The sequence below is a fragment of the Malus sylvestris genome, chromosome 5 (assembly GCF_916048215.2).
Source record: "Malus sylvestris chromosome 5, drMalSylv7.2, whole genome shotgun sequence".
Taxonomy (NCBI): Eukaryota; Viridiplantae; Streptophyta; class Magnoliopsida; order Rosales; family Rosaceae; genus Malus; species Malus sylvestris.
In genome coordinates, this window is record NC_062264.1 from 29,781,768 (window position 1) to 29,798,150 (window position 16,383).

Below are 16,383 nucleotides of genomic sequence, written 5' to 3' on the forward strand. Positions count from 1 at the left end.
TTCTTTGGTCATATCGCACTTCATATCGGACTTCAACAGGAGAAACTCCATTCTCACTTGCCTTTGGCACAGAGGCGGTTGTCCCTGTTGAGCTCGAGCAAGCAACATTCCGAGTCCAGAACTACATTCAAAGTGAAAATGACAAACAACTCACCCTCAACTTGGATTTAGTCGAGGAACACAGAAACCAAGCTCACTTGAGGAATGTCGCCTACAAGCAGCGCATCTCCAACTATTATGACTCTAGGGTCAAGCTTCGTTCTTTCAAAATAGGAGACTGGGTCTTAAAGAAAAGATTACTCTGCGACAGAGTCCCGAGTGAAGGCACACTTAGTCCAAACTGGGATGGACCGTATGAAGTCATTGGCATCAGTCGCCCTGGCTCTTACACACTTAGAAGCTCCGATGGCAAGACCCTTGGCCATCCATGGAACGCTGATCACTTGAAGTACTATTACAAATAGACTCACGATGTACAAGTGTTGAGCTATAGCCATTCGGCATCCTATGTAATGAAGGCCATTTGGCAATGAATTCAATAAAGAGGTAATTTAGCCAACTCAGCCCTCACTCTTTTACATTCCTAGCAAGGGAACACTCAAGTGTTGAAACCTCAAAGCAGATATATCCAACACGAAACAAAATCTAAGTATGTGTCGACAAGACTATACAAAGAAAGGAACAACCAAACAATGGCTTATATCCAAACAATAGATCTATTCATACATAGCCAAACATGCATTAATAATAGTGCAAACACTCATAAACACCTAAAATCCAAAACTCTCAAGCTTATAACATGGGCACATGTTATACACACATCAGACTACTACATCCAGAATACATGCAGATAGTAAAGACACTGCTATTCATTCTCATCTGAAGCCGAACCCCTGGCAGTATCACTCCGCGTCCTACCATCATCCTCTGCATCCCCAAGATCCTCTTCACCATGCTGAGTCTGTGCATCAGCACTACCTTCATTATCAGACTCATCTTCGCTGCTAGGATCAACAGCAAGGACAAATGTCTCGCCCTTTCGATGATGCTCATCTATATCTTCGTGGTATTTTCGAAGAATGCTCCCATCATCATAACGATCAAGGACGGCCATCCATTTCCTTTTTTCAAAGCGAGCTTCTTGAGCACAGTAGGGTTTAATAGCAAGATGAAAGGTCGAAGAACTTAAGTATTCTTGCACAGCAGCCTCCCTTTCAGTTGGAATGCTCTTCTCCAGTTCAGAAATCTCAACTAAGGCACCATCCAATTCTCCCCTAACCTTGGATACTTCCAAGGTAGCCACCTCCAACTGTTTTTTAGTTGCCTCAAACAATTTCTTAAGCCTTAGGTTCTCACCATTTCGCCTTTTCAAGCTCTCCATGGTTTCGTCCTTCAGTTGGAGAGCCTGAGTCAAAAGTCCCTTATTCCTTCGGGCCTCGTCCACAAGCTGCTTATTCTCCTTCAGTTTTGCCTTGTACCGCTCAACCTCTTGCAGTCTGTCGTGATACTCGGCCATGACCTGCATGGCAAGACGATCATCACTACCTAAATAATGATAATAAAGAGGAAAAAGTAAGGAAATGACAAAGTAACACTCACATATGAAGACAGCTTCAACATCCGGTCGCAATCCGATTCATCCTTAGCTAAGGGCTCTCCGAGCTCATCGAAGGCGAATCGACGCCCTGCCAAGCAATTGTTGATATCCCCAAAATCCTTTGGCCGCGTGGCAACCCTCAAGTCCTTCCACGGGACACTGCCAGCTCTTTCCTTGCCTTTCCCCTCATGGCGGGAACCAGGATCACTTTCCTGGACAGTGTGCTCCATAGTAAGAGGATGAGGCAACAGTCGGCTCCCTTCTCCTGCAACTACGGCAGCAGCATTATCAACGGCCTCGACTCCAGTCTTCCTAAAGGCAGGCCCCTTAAGGACCCCATCTTGGGACTTAGGTCTAACGGATGGTTCCCCTCGGAACTTATGAATTTTCTTATGCGGTAGGATGTCTTCCGAAGGAACTAACACTGGTGCTTTCCTTTTATGGGTGCTAGTCCCTGTTTTCTTGCTTACCTTCTCCACTGCATAAGGAAAATCAAAATAAGAAATACAACTTTCCAAATAAAGTAAGGAATTGAGCTAAGTTTACATGAAGGATACAACTTACTCGATCGTCCCTGGCTCTCGGAAACTAAGGGTTGGAAACCGTACCGACGAAATAAGGGTCGTAGCTTGCTTAAGTGTCTATCCTCTTTGGGCACCCTCAACACCTTCTCTATGTTAGATAGCTCCTGCCCAAACAGTTGGATGGTGCCCCGCGTCACTACATGAAGCAAAGTGTTAGAAGCAAGAAAAGACCACAACAAATAGCAAATAGTACGAATGGTTGATACGTTACAACCTACAGTCTGGAAGTGAGTAAGCACACGTCGCTCAGGCGTGACACCCTTATCATACTCCCAATCATTATACAGAAAGCACCAACGGTTTTTCCATGTGTAGTATGCCTTTTTCTTACCATACACAATACGCTCTCTCTCACTCCGACATGCACACTCGGCATAACCAGTGCATGATTTTGCTGGGCGCATCTTGTAACAGTAACGCCACTGATGGAAGGAAGGCTCACACAACCCACACTCCATCCAAATGATATAAAATCCAATCAAAGTATCCCAGAAACCAGGATTGAGTTGCCCAGGTGCATATCCGATCAAAGATAACATCTTTTGCAACCACGGATGTAAAGGTAGTCTCACCCCTAAAGTCAGTAATATCTGGGTGTAGAACATAACATGACCCTGGGGAGGCTCAGAAGGCCATTCTTCATCATGTACCAAACGTATCCCTACACTACGAGGGATATTACATGACTGCCTTAGTGCCTCAACCTGCTTCTCATTATCTAACAAGTTATTCTTTAGATGGTCTGCTGTGAACTCAGAGCGAACTATGGGTATGGCATCAAAAACAACCCCCTCACCCAACGCCATGGAGGAAGAACTAGCAATAGCTAAAGTTTGACGGTTGGGAAGATCATCCAATGTTTCTCTAGTACCGGACTCTAACAAAGACCCTGAAGACTCCGACATTGCAGACTCAGACTTAGAGCTAAAGCTAGAAGAGCCCTCATCACTAGAACTTCCAGGCTCTGACATCTACAATAAGAAGAAACAAATTCTATCACTACATGCATGATCAAAACATAAGGAAGTTCCTATATTACCCACATGAAGATGGTGCAAAGCGATGCCGGAACCCTTCTCAATCAGAAAGCAATCCGTCTTCCACAGTCACTACAAAACAAGCAAATGAAGACCGTGTCAAGCGCCAAAAAAAAAAAAAAAAAAAAAAAAAAAAAAACAGCTTCATCCAAAAAGCTTCACCCGAAAAGCTTCACCTCCAAAGCTTCACCCACAAAGCTTCACCTAAAAAGCTTCACCCACAAAGCTTCACCCAAAAAAGCTTCACCCGAAAAGCTTCACCTCCAAAGCTTCACCCACAAAGCTTCACCTCAAAAGCTTCACCCACAAAGCTTCACCCAAAAAAGCTTCACCCGAAAAGCTTCACCTCCAAAGCTTCACAAGGGCCCAAAGCTTCACTTAAAAAAGCTTCACCTACAAAGCTTCACCTAAAAAAGCTTCACCTAGAAAGCTTCATCTACATACTTTCACCATCAAAGCTTCACCATCAAAGCTTCACCTAGAAAGCTTCATCTACAAAGCTTCATCTACAAAGCTTCACCATCAAAGCTTCACCTAGAAAGCTTCAACACCAAAGCTTCACCTACAAAGCTTCAACACAAAACCTTGCTCCAAATAAACAAATTTTGTTCACAAAACCTAAACATTTTTTGTTTTACACCCACAAGGGCCCAAAATCTTCCTTCTTATTTATTCACTTATATATGTTCCCAAACATATTATGATAGATCAAATAATAATTCAAAGTCCAAAATTTAGTTATGGACAAAAATACAAGCAATTCACCAGTACTGAAGTTGCTACAAAAACTGGAATCTTCCCCAGCCTAGAAATCCAACAAAGCTTCGCCTCCTTTTCTCTATCAAATTTTTGCAGCTGCTGCTTCTCTCCAATGGAGCTGAATTTTGGACACCCTCTAGTTCTTGAGCAGATGAACAACTTTCAAGAAGGAACCATTTCTGTTTGAGCCACGGAAATTAAAGTGTTGAAGCTCCAAGCATGACAGTCGGATTCTTGCAGATTTCGAAGCTGCTGTGATGTTTCGAAGATCTGGAAATATTTAACCATTAGTTCATTCTGAATTTTTGATATGTTATGAAAGAGACGATGAGGAACAACTTCAATGAAGAAATCATGCTGATCTGAACAATAGAAAATGGAGTTTCGAAGCTCACAACAAATCTGACGGGTTGACAGAAAAATAATAACCAGTCATTCATCATACCTGAATTTCTTGAGTTATACAGCTCCGAGGGATCTCAATTTTGGATATGTTGTAGTTCACAAGTTAAGGAACAACTTCGCTGAAGAAAGTTTGTTGATCTAAGCAAGAGAAAATGGAGTTTTTGAAGCTCACAACAGGTCTGACGTGTTGACAGACAAATGATGAACAATCACTCGTCGTACCTGAATTTCTAGAGTTGTACTGATCTGATGGCTCTCAAATTTGGATATGTTGTAGTTAAGGAATTAAAGAACAACTTTCATGAAGCCAACTTTGTGATTAGAGCTACAGATGATGGTCTTATATTGAAAACCAATTCAGGGTGTTAGGGGAAATGAAAAACAATTCCACCAAAGAAACATCATTATGATGTTTCATCATTATGGTGTTTTCATCATTATGATGCTTTCATCATTGTGATGCTTCCATCATTGTGATGCTTCCATTATGATTGTAATGCACCAACGGTTACACCCTCTATCATAGCAGTATGTGTGTGTATCTCCCTATAGTCATCCTGTGCAAGACTATCGTAGTCAGATGGCTTTCCATAAAACAGCTACCAACCGTTACACCTTCTGCAATTCCACTTATTCGGGCCTAGCAACCTTCATAAACAAAATATATGAAGAAAAAGTCCGGGGCTACCACTTAGAAAACAAAAGAATGAAGTTTTGGTACTTACGACATGGACTATTAGCAAGACACCTCATTCGTCAACTCCCTCGACTAGAGACTTGGGGGACTCCCACCATATGCTACTACGCCTTGGTACTCAAAAGTTCGTGACTACTCAGTGACTTGGATTTTTCAAGTCTCCAACCGAGAAGTTTTCCTCACTCGGGAAATTAAGGGAACACTACCTCAAACTACATGCTTCACTCACAAAGCTTCAACAATACAGGTTTCAACAAAAGCAAAAATTCAAAGAACTTTATGAAGAAGGCTTTGGTGTATTTAACACAATATGTTGAAATGAAGCAAAGCTTATTTATTAATATTTTCGATAAGCCACAAATATGTACATATACATGAGTCAAAATAAACAAACAAAAGGGAGCCTTCACAAAGGTTGCTTAGGGGAAGTCTCAGCAGTCGGTAGAGCCCCAGAAAGAGAAAGCACCGGAGGGTGGTTATCCGGAGCCTCAGTACTTGACAAAACCCCAGAAGGAGGAGGCATTGGAGGTTCATCATTTGAAGCTTCATTACCAGGTACAACCCTAGAGGACGAAGGCAATAAATGCCTTTGGAACAAACCCACAAACCGCTGATGATCAAGTAAAACCTTACCATCAGATTCCTTCATCTGGTCAAGTTTCCTCTTCATGTTTGTAGCATAGTCATGGGCGAGCTGGTGCAACTGCTTATTCTCATGCTTGAGCCCTCTAATCTCCTGTTTGAGACTCATCACTTCAGCAGCTAATGATTCAACTTGGCGGGTTCTAGCAAATAGACGTTGGGCCATATTAGACACAGAACCTGCACACTGAACACTAAGAGCCAGAGAGTCCTTAACAGCCAACTCATCAGACCGTTTGGAAAGTAGTCTGTTATCTTTGGGAGTGAGAAGGTTCCTGGCCACCACTGCAGCGGTCATATCATTCTTCATCACAGAATCCCCAACGGTAAGAGGACCAGTAGGGGATATGAAGGATGGGCGCCATATGTTGTCTGGAGAAGGCGTGGCTGTCTCTTCTCCAAGGTTCAAGTCAAAACGACGGTCGGAGGGTCCAGACATTTTCAAATGTGTTGAAGAAGGAAGAGGTCAGACAAATCAAGATCTTAGAAGTGCAAGAAATGAGCTTCTACTGGTAGAGATTCAAGTGTGCTGTGGAACTTAATGCCAGCCTCTATAAAAATCTGCACTCGACGGAGCTTCAGAAATCGAAGAGGCGTTTTCTTTCTCAAAAGCTGGGCTGCTCAGAGACCACGAGGGCCGATCTCAGAAATCGAAGAGGCGTTTGCTTTCTCAAAAGCTGGGATGCTCAGAGACCACGAGGGCCGATCTCAGAAATCGAAGAAGCACCTGCTTTTTCAGCCTCGTCAGCACCTGTCACATGCACACTCAGCTTTGCGGAAATTACGGGCAATCTGTCGAAGATTTCTGGTGAAGTAGAAAGCACGTGAATCTTACTGTTCAATCACCGCTCTCCATATGCACCATCAACTCCTCGGGTACCACATATAACTTTGTCAAAGATCTCTGACAAAGTTTAGGCACGAGAATTTCGAAGTTCCAGCTACCCTACTATTACCCATAAGGGTAAAGGAACAGCACCACTGCTTGACAACTGGAAAGTCCCTATGTGTGTCGACCTCCGTGTTTTGCGGCAAGACAGGTTGGCAAGAACGTCCAACCTTTACTCACATTCGAGAAAAGACTCCCAACATAATTACTTTCTCAAAAACCGGAGTAGCACCGCTTTCCGAATCTCGAGAGTCAGATCCTCGACGGGATTGCTTGTTCGAAAACCGAAGAGGCACAACTCTCAGAACTTCGAGAGCCAGATTTCCTTAGATAAAGCTTGTCTGTAATCTTCACACGTAATATCAGCTTTCCAGATACCACATACCACTTTTTCAAAGTGCTCTGACAAAATTAAAACACGTGAAGCTGGCAGCTCCCACTACATTGCTGTGACCAAGAAGGGTAAAGGAATAGCATTACTACTTGTTATTGGGAAATCCCTATATACATTGACCTCCCTCCTCAACGGACAGGCAAACTTGCAAAAATGCTCAACCCTTTCTCGCATTCGAAAAGGCACCCTCAACATAACCTCTCGAAATACTCAGCTTTATTTCCCCCCGATAATACCTCAGCAAATAAGCCACACCAAGAACAAGAGTATCTCATATCATCAGGGTCGAAAGCAAGAGTATCCCATATCATGCTTTCTCCCTGTCTTTGTCTTTGTCCTTGTCCACACCTGCAGGACAAGGAGAAAGAGAGCAGTCAGTCGGAACCTGAAATCAAACCTCCAATTTGGAACTGACTGCCTGGAGCCTTTGCCTGGTCGCTTACTTAGCATTGCTCTCGAGTACTCATCCTCAACTGCTGTCAAGGTCACGAATTCCACCGGCAAATACCTCATGACAGTTGATCAGATATTGGCTCTTTACACTGAAGCTGCCAAGCGTGAATGAGTCACTATGAAGGAATGTTCTGAAGGACCATTTAAATGCAAAGGTTGCACACCACTTCTGCCATGCAAAAGATTGAAGCAGAAGGTTCAACGGTGGGCTGAAACAGATCACTACAGCACGACACCTTTCCATACCACATTCATTATTCCGTCAACAGCAATAGTATCCCATATCATCAAGGTCGAACGTACTCTAGATTTGATGGACTTGTTTTGACCCTCAAATTTTTGAGTCGGCCTTATACTCTGAAGGGCACCAGAAAACCCTCCAGCACAGTTCAAGAATAAGCCTGTGGAAAGTTACTTCTTCAAAAGCAAAAGTATCTCATATCATCTCTTATCCATTTGCTTCTCCTTATCCTGGCAGTTGAATGAGAGACAAGGAGAATGAGAACAATCAACCGGAAGCCGAAGTCAAACCTCTGCTCCTGGGTTGCTTACTTGGAAGTTTGACTGCTTACCTTGTCTGTCACCTCTTTCGGCAGATCTCCTAGCTCGGCGACTTGGGAGACTCCTATTATAGGGTTTGTATCGCACTTGACCAAGCCCGAAACTACAAGTAAGCTTCAAGTGAAATTGATACATTACCTTGTGCGTCAACATCAGCTAAATACACCATTCCCGGATGGAGGAAAGGTACTTCCAGAGAAGGGCAGATGAAGATCAGACCACACTTCGGTACTTAGAAGTTTCGTGATTACTCAAGGGATTGGATCTTGCAAGTCCCCAACCGAGGAGTTTCCCTCACTCGGGAACTTAGGGGAGCACTGTTTGTACCATACTTGACCAATCCCGAAACTACCGAGCACCGGCCAACGCTATACTGTCAAGGACCTAGAAGAGTTCCCCTCCGACCAGGAGGCCAATCACTACTCGACACGTGTCAAGATTAGAAGCCAATCAGAGCGCAGCACGTGTCGACATCAAGAACCAATCACAACATGACACATGTCAATGTGACAAAGCTACAAGTTTTTCTATAAATAGGGGTCATTCCCCCACAATATTTCCTAATGCCATTTGTGTTAAATCATTCACAAGAACTCACTAAATTGAGAGCTTGATCCCTTGTACTTGTGTAAGCCCTTCACTACTAATAAGAACTCTTCTACTCCGTGGACGTAGCCAATCTGGGTGAACCACGTACATCCTGTGTTTGCTTCTCTGTCTCTATTCATTTACGTACTTATCCTCACTAGTGACCGAAGCAACCAAGCGAAGGTTACAAAACCTGACACTTTCTGTTGTTCCAAGACCTCCGGTTTTGTGCATCAACAATACTCATTGCGATCAAGACTACCATACCATTGATACATGCTATCAACTCCATGGGTATCCACCAGGCCACCGTTTGCATAAGGTTAAACCACAGAAAGGGAACCATCGTCCTAAGACGGAACGGGGTTCTTCCTCGGCGAATCATGTCTCAGAAAATGCAGCCACCAAAGAGGAGATGTAGTCAGTCATGTCTGGGCTTTCTGATGCCCAGTTCCAACAGATTCTTCATATCATGAATGGTCAGGGCAATGATGAACAGCCACAGGCCAATGCCGCTAAGACAGGTTTGTCGAATCCCTTTTTGCATCTCCATCGATGAATAATCGATAGTGGTGCAACGGATCATATCACTTCCTCACCAGAATTGTTTACTGATGGTGTTAAAAATGAGCAAATGTCTCCTGTTTTGTTACCCAGTGGAGAGAAAGCCCGCATACTTTCCATTGGTCACATTCCTTTGAGTTCTACTTTTAGATTGCAAGATGTGCTATGTGTGCCTACCTTTAAAGTAGATTTGATGTCAGTAAGTCGTATTACGAGTGGATTACATTGTTCAGTAACATTTTTTCCTTCTTGGTGTGTTATGCAGGACCTAATGACGAGGACGATGATTGGTTTAGGTAAGCGAAGAGGCAGGCTGTACTACTTGGTGGCCTTGGCTCCTGCGCAGCCTCAACATCCTCGACGATTTTACAACCTTGTGCTTTCATCTACGGAGCTATGGCATCGGCGTTTGGGTCACTTGTCAGCCCCTCGTTTAGATTTCATGTCCAAACAATTGTTACATTTCCCTTTTGCATCTAATAATGCTTGTGATATTTGTCCTTTAGCCAAGCAACATCGATTACCTTTTAGTGTTAGTTCTATTTCTTCTAATAAACCCTTTGTTTTGATTCATTGTGATATTTGGGGACCCTTTAAAGTTGCATCTACTTCTCGAGCCAAGTATTTTTTTAACCATTGTAGACGATTATTCTCGCTTCACATGGATTTTCCTTATGCAACACAAAAATGAAACACAATCTATTCTCAAGAATTTTTTTTCTTTTGTCAAAACTCAATTCAATACTTCTATTCGGCAAATCCATGTTGACAACGGTGGGGAATTTTTTTCCCTTCGTGATTTCTTTAAAGATCATGGAGTGATTTACCAACATTCTTGCGTTTATATGCCTCAACAAAATGGGGTCGTAAAACGCAAGCATCGACATATACTTGAAACCGCTCGTGCCTTGCGTTTTCAAGCTAATCTTCCCCTCCATTTTTGGGGTGAATGTGTACTCACAACCGTTCATCTTATTAACCGTCTTCCCACACCCATTCTTTCCAAGAAAACACCTTTTGAATGTTTATATTCTAAACCTCCTACCTTTTCACACCTTAGAGTCTTTGGTTGCCTTGCTTTTGCCACTGACGTCAATGTTACTCACAAATTTTCTCCTCGTACCCACAAGTGCATTTTTATAGGATATCCCATTGGTCAGAAAGCCTACAAATTATATAACCTCACCACTCACTAAATCTTTACCAGTCGTGATGTTGTCTTCCATGAAAATATATTTCCTTATCAAACCTCACCTTTTCCATCTTCCCCTCAACCTGTATCTTCACCTACACCACTTATTTCACCTCACTTACCTGATCCCGTGTCACCCTCCGTTATCCACCCATCTGACCCTATGATTCCACTTGAGTCGTCCCATTCCGCTGATGCCGCATCTCCCGCACCTGCAACACTTCCTCCATCTACCGTTTCTGACCTTACCCTGTCAGCGCCTGCTCCGGTGCTCCGTCGTTCTAGCCGTCATTCTTCTCCGCCACCTAAGTTATGTGATTATGATTGTCCTACTCTCAAGCTCACCCAACCTCTTCCTCCATCGTCTTCGTCGTCTGGTCCCACTCTAGGTACGCGGTATCCACTCGCTAATTACCTTACTTACCATCGTTTCTCAACTGCACAGCAATCTTTCCTTGCCCATATTACTCAACAGGTTGAACCCCGGAGTTATAAGGAAGCTGCTCATTTTCCTCATTGGCAAGCTGATATGGCTTCTGAATTAGAGGCATTGGAAGCTAACCGCACTTGGTCTCTTACTCCTCTTCCTCGTGGCAAAACTCCCATTGGCTGCCGTTGGGTTTACAAGATTAAACACCGTTCTGATGGCTCCATTGAGCGTTATAAAGCATGTTTGGTTGCCAAGGGCTATACCCAGCTTGAGGGTGTTGATTTCCACGACACATTTTCTCCCACTGCCAAAATGGTCACGGTTCGGTGTTTATTGGCTCTTGCTGCTTCCCGGCAGTGGTCTCTTCATCAACTAGATGTTAACAACGCTTTTCTTCATGGTGACCTTCATGAAGAAATTTATATGACTCATCCTCTAGGTCTTCGGCGACAGGGGGAGAACTTGGTTTGTCGCCTTAGCAAGTCTTTATATGGGTTGAAACAAGCTTCTCGTCAATGGTTTGCAAAGTTTTCTGACTTGATTCAATCCACTGGTTATGTACAATCCAAGGCTGACTACTCTTTGTTTACCTGGACACAAGGCAAGTCTTTTACAGCCCTCATAATTTATGTTGATGATATTTTGATTACGGGCAATGATTCGAGTGCTATCGATTCCCTAAAACGGTTCCTTAATGGTCGTTTTAAAATCAAGGATCTTGGCAATTTGAAGTACTTTCTTGGGATTGAAGTATCACGTTCTAAGAAAGGGATCTTTATTTCCCAACGGAAGTATGCTTTAGAAATATTGAAAGATGGAGGCCTTTTGGGAGCTCGCCCCGTCGAATTTCTCATGGAACAGAATCTTAAGTTATCAGACAATGGTGCAATCCTCAAAGACCCGGCAAAATATAGAAGATTGGTAGGGCGTTTGATATACCTAACAATCACTAGGCCAGATATAACCTATTCCGTGCATGTGTTGAGTAGGTTTATGCATGAGCCCCGCATACCACACATGGAAGCAACCCTTCGGATTTTGAAATATATCAAGAATACACCTGGACAAGGTTTGTTCTTCTCTTCTGAGAATGATTTGGTCTTAAATGCATGGACTGGGCAGGTTGTCCAACAACACGAAGATCAACTACGGGGTATTGTATTTTTTTGGGCTATTCGTTGATTTCTTAGACGTCAAAGAGACAAAAGACTGTGTCTTTATCATTAGCGGAGGCCGAGTATCGAGCCATGGCTGGAACTTGTTGTGAATTATCATGGCTACGATATTTATTGAAAGACCTAGGTATACTACATCAAAGACCGGCTCTGCTCCATTGCGACAATAAAGTAGCTCTTCACATTGCTGCTAACCCAGTTTTTCATGAGCGAACTAGGCATATAGAAATGGACTGTCACTTCATCTAGGACAAGATACAAGATGGTTCAGTTGTTACGAGATTTGTTCCTTCTTCCAATCAACTTGCAGATGTACTCACGAAGCCATTAGGGAAGGAAACTTTCTCAAATATCATTCACAAGTTGGGAGTTCTCAATGTCCACTCTCCAACTTGAGGGGGAGTGTTGAGAAGTCAATGATATCATTCCTGATATCTTGGCTTAGTTTTAGGAAACTATTTTGTAAATTGTTTGTAATTGATTTGTGAATATTTGTAAAACCTAGAATGTAGGCTAGGTTACTTCTTCGGCAAGATCTCTCTTTGTATAAAGTCTCTTAGTAGCAATTGAAGTAATTAATCTTCTGCAAAATATTCTTTGCACCTTTTTACATATCTGGTTTTATACATAAGCATACGCAAATTCCTATTAATTTGGACATACTTTTAATTTTTTTTTTAAAAAAAGGAATGTTCCAACAAGAGATTAAAACAGGAAAATAAGGCTCCATCAAGTATCAGGAATGTTTTTATACCAGAATAATAAAAAGGGCAATACTAGGAAAGAAATCCAAACCATAGTTTAGGATACAATAAAGATCAATAAAACAAAACCCCTGATTCGATCAATATCATAATATACACAAGAAAGTCCAATGAAAATGCGGTAGAATTCTAAGACAGGTATGCTCTATGGTCTTGGGTTCGAGGCACGAAGATGGCAAAAACATAGGTAATTCCTTGGTTAAAAGCTTTGGGAGGACGTGTGATTTGCTTGTGGTTAGGGACGTGGGATGAAATTCCTTTAGCCTTCCGGGCTCCACTGGGAATTAGTCATACCCTTCAAAATGTGGGATACCCTAAACTTCGGCAGGGAAAAAGGTAATGCTGGGGAGACCAAAATTTTAAATTAAATTTGTAAACCATATGATGTAGTAGTGCTATTGTGTTAATTAACATGTTTATTTCCTATTATAGTGACACATCATATAATTTATAAATTTAATCTAAAAATGTCTATCTAGCATTACTCGAAAAGAAAATGAATATCGAAATACTTTCCTTTTTTCTATTTTCCAACACCCTGCTGTCACATTTTTTTCATGCAACAAAGATGAGGATTGAAACACGTTCAAGGTTTAAAAACACGGGAAAGAGAAATATAAGTAGACTCCAATGCTAAGTACCAGTTTGGAATTACTGTGCTTATTTTAAAAATCACTTTTGTTATGTTTTAAGAATAATCAGCTGCAAGATAAAGTAGTATTTGTGCCCTTGAATAAACTGTATTTTTTAAAGTTTGTGAGTATGAAAAGCAGTGTAAAGGCGTTTGGTAAATTCTAATGTAAAAGTGATATAATTGTATATAATGACAAAAAATGGACATAATACTGTGTGCGATGACAACAACGACGGTCACGAAGGCAATGGTTGTGATGGTGGTGGCGGCGGTGGCAACGATGATGGTGGCAGTTGTGGTGGTAGTGGGGGTGGGAGGTGATTGTGGTGCGGTGGTGACAACAATGGTAGTGATAATGGCAATGGTCGCGTAAGAGGTTAGGGTTTATAGTGGTGGTGGTCACTTTATTTTCAAAGATAAATGTATTTAGAAGGATAAATAATGTTATTTTTAAAATTAATGAGCGTATTACAAGAACTAAAAGCATCCATTAAAGGCTTAACTCCTTTTTTTATTAAACCATCTTCAAAAAACAACTATCTGGAGGTTTGCTTTTAATATAAGCCCGATATTTTATTTTTATCAAATACTTTTTTACTGTTTCACTTTAAAATGAAGAAAATTTTGGTGTAAAAAACAATACCAAATTGGGCCTAAGTCTAATGTTATCCTTTAATTTTAAAACAGAATATTAGACAAAGAGCCGAAGCCCAAATAAAATTTAGTAGAACCTCGTGAACGCTACGCATGGCCAACCTTAGGTCTGTTACCTCTGACCTGTTTAAACCACAAATTTACGCACTCCTGCCTCTCACCCCGCCTAACGCTAACTCCCTGCCATCAATCTCTCTCGCGCAAACTATCTAAGCCATGGCATCCGAATCCGACTTGGGATCGGCATATGGAGAGGGGCAGAATCCAGCCCGACCGGCGAAGGAAGTGCTTGATGAGGAGAATGATCTTAGAAAAGGTATATATATATGCTATTGATTTTTAGGTTTAGGGCTAATTTGTGACGTGGAAGAAGATTATCCGGTTTGGCTAATTGAGTAGTACTATAATTCTCAACATCTCCCGAATGGTTATCTGGAATTCAATTGCCACTACATGATAATCTTTAAGCAGTTGGCATGGATGAGTTTAAAAAATTAAGCTATAATTGTCTTGTCTTGAATTGAATTGAATTGAATTGAATTTTGTTGTTGTACCTTGGTGCCGTTTTCGTCTACACTGGCCTCCTTTGCCCCATATTTTGGAGGTGTCATCTACCTATCTCTCGTGCATTTGTAATGCTCTTCTAATCCCCTCCATACAACATTATATGATCCACTACATCAATTTCTTGGGACTTAGAAAACCCTCGTCCAAAATATAGCCTTAGGGTTTTAGAGTTCTCCGTGTCCTGATCTAGCAAAACTACTGGTGTATGTGGTGTCAGCCCGACACCAATATTTGATTCCCTTAACTTGGGGTTCATATAGAGGTTATTGTTTCTTATATGCTTATCATGTTTCCTACTCTGATTATTGTTCATTTTGTTCTTTATAAATACTGAGTTTCTTCATTCATTTTGGGGCTTGGCTTCGTTCATTTTCTTTCAATTATATTGGAAGAGATTATTTGGAATTTTCTTGTGCTTCTTAATTTGTGCGAATTGAGGATTTAGTTTTATTTTATTTTTGTATTTAACTAAGGAACTGCAAACAAACAGAAAAACAGAAAGTTGTACCAAAGGATGTCGAAGACTCAATGACTCAACTCCAACTGGACAAATGACGGCCATGGTGCTTCTAGGCTTTGTAGAGTTTGCTGTAAGAAGAAGAAGCACTTCAGTCACAATTGCCCGTACCTGACGCATGTCCCACATGGTGCTACTGTTGGCCCTGGCTATGACATAGTTTGCAAGTGTTGTAATCAGCTTAATGGCCACCCTGGGCGCTACTGGGAAGGGCGTGCTGTTGTCATGTTTTGCGCTTGTTGTATGACTATGGGTCAACACCCGTACGAGAAGTGCCCGTATCGTCCCAAGGACAGAGCACCATTTGTGCCTCGCACGGTGGTTGTGTGGTCAACCTTGGACACAACACCATATGAGTCTCCTGTACCTGACGTTTACTAGGATTAAGATCGATTTTGTCAGTGTTTGTCTGAAGGACTAAAAAAAATTCAAAGCTAAATAAAGTGATTATTAATTTGATGACATGTAATTTAGAAAAACGGAAATCTTTTTTTTTTTTTGGTCATTATAAAATTCATTACCACAACAACAAAGATACAAAAAGAGGTCCAAATACATTGAAAGCACTATACTAAAAAATGGACCCCAAAGCATCACTAAAACAGAGCCAAACCCAAAAGATAGAGTCCAAAATATACAGACAAAAAGCAAAAAACCCTAGCAACTCTGCCGCCGCTGAAGCACAAACCAACGCCAGATGCAGGCCGAGAACCAACCAAACAAAGACTCCAAAATGGAAAAGAAGAACATTCCACCCTCCATCACCGAGCACCACAAAGTCCAAGTCCGCAACAAACAAGTAAAGGTAGCCAGTGGAAAAAACTTCCCGCAAGCAACAGTGCAAATTGCACATAGATGGAAGGTGGTGTGTGACCACCCAAGCAACAAGCCAGAGTTGGAGCTCGACACACCTTCCGAGATGGCCGCAAACCAAAATCCAGAATAAACATCTGTAGTATGTTGAGAGCGTACGGGAACTCTTAGGTAAGGCTGCCACGACAGAGAGACCAGACCAGGGGATGGAGGGACCAGAAACTCCGAGGGATCGATCTTAATAATGCCATCGATCACATCTCCAAGCCAATTTTATCTATTTAGCATTGGATTTTCTTTTTAGCTCAAGTCAAGTGCATGGAAATTAACATTCATCATGGGATGCCATGCATTCCAGTTAACTTCAAACTCATGTTTTTAATGTCAATTGTCCCTCTTATGCAATCTCTTCTGTCACGTTCCATTCTTGCTAAAACCCACTCACATATTTTGTTCGATGCATGGTG

The 16,383-nt window shown here is 41.9% G+C and overlaps 1 protein-coding gene and 2 long non-coding RNA genes across 3 annotated transcripts; 1 reads left to right on the forward strand and 2 right to left on the reverse strand.

The window, feature by feature from the left end:
• Positions 1–670: 670 nt before the first annotated feature.
• On the reverse strand, positions 671–2,244 carry LOC126621745 (uncharacterized). The gene is made up of 3 exons (XM_050290327.1): positions 2,162–2,244; positions 1,600–2,075; positions 671–1,519 (listed from the first exon to the last, which is right to left on the reverse strand). Coding segments are annotated over exons 1-3 (1,131 nt in total). The 5' UTR covers positions 2,163–2,244; the 3' UTR covers positions 671–865.
• Positions 2,245–2,884: 640 nt separating this feature from the next.
• On the reverse strand, positions 2,885–5,131 carry LOC126621728 (uncharacterized). The gene is made up of 3 exons (XR_007623175.1): positions 4,423–5,131; positions 3,565–4,247; positions 2,885–3,479 (listed from the first exon to the last, which is right to left on the reverse strand). It is a non-coding gene; the product is annotated as an uncharacterized LOC126621728 (long non-coding RNA).
• Positions 5,132–14,136: 9,005 nt separating this feature from the next.
• LOC126621470 (uncharacterized) lies at positions 14,137–15,562 on the forward strand. The gene is made up of 2 exons (XR_007622986.1): positions 14,137–14,335; positions 15,077–15,562. It is a non-coding gene; the product is annotated as an uncharacterized LOC126621470 (long non-coding RNA).
• The last annotated feature ends 821 nt before the right edge of the window (positions 15,563–16,383 follow it).

Bases quoted from the DNA above. Each gene is read 5' to 3' on its own strand.
- LOC126621745 (XM_050290327.1), bottom strand. The intron at 1,520-1,599 runs GTGAGTGTTACT...CTTGCCATGCAG, and splicing joins TGTTGAAGCTGTCTTCATAT to GTCATGGCCGAGTATCACGA.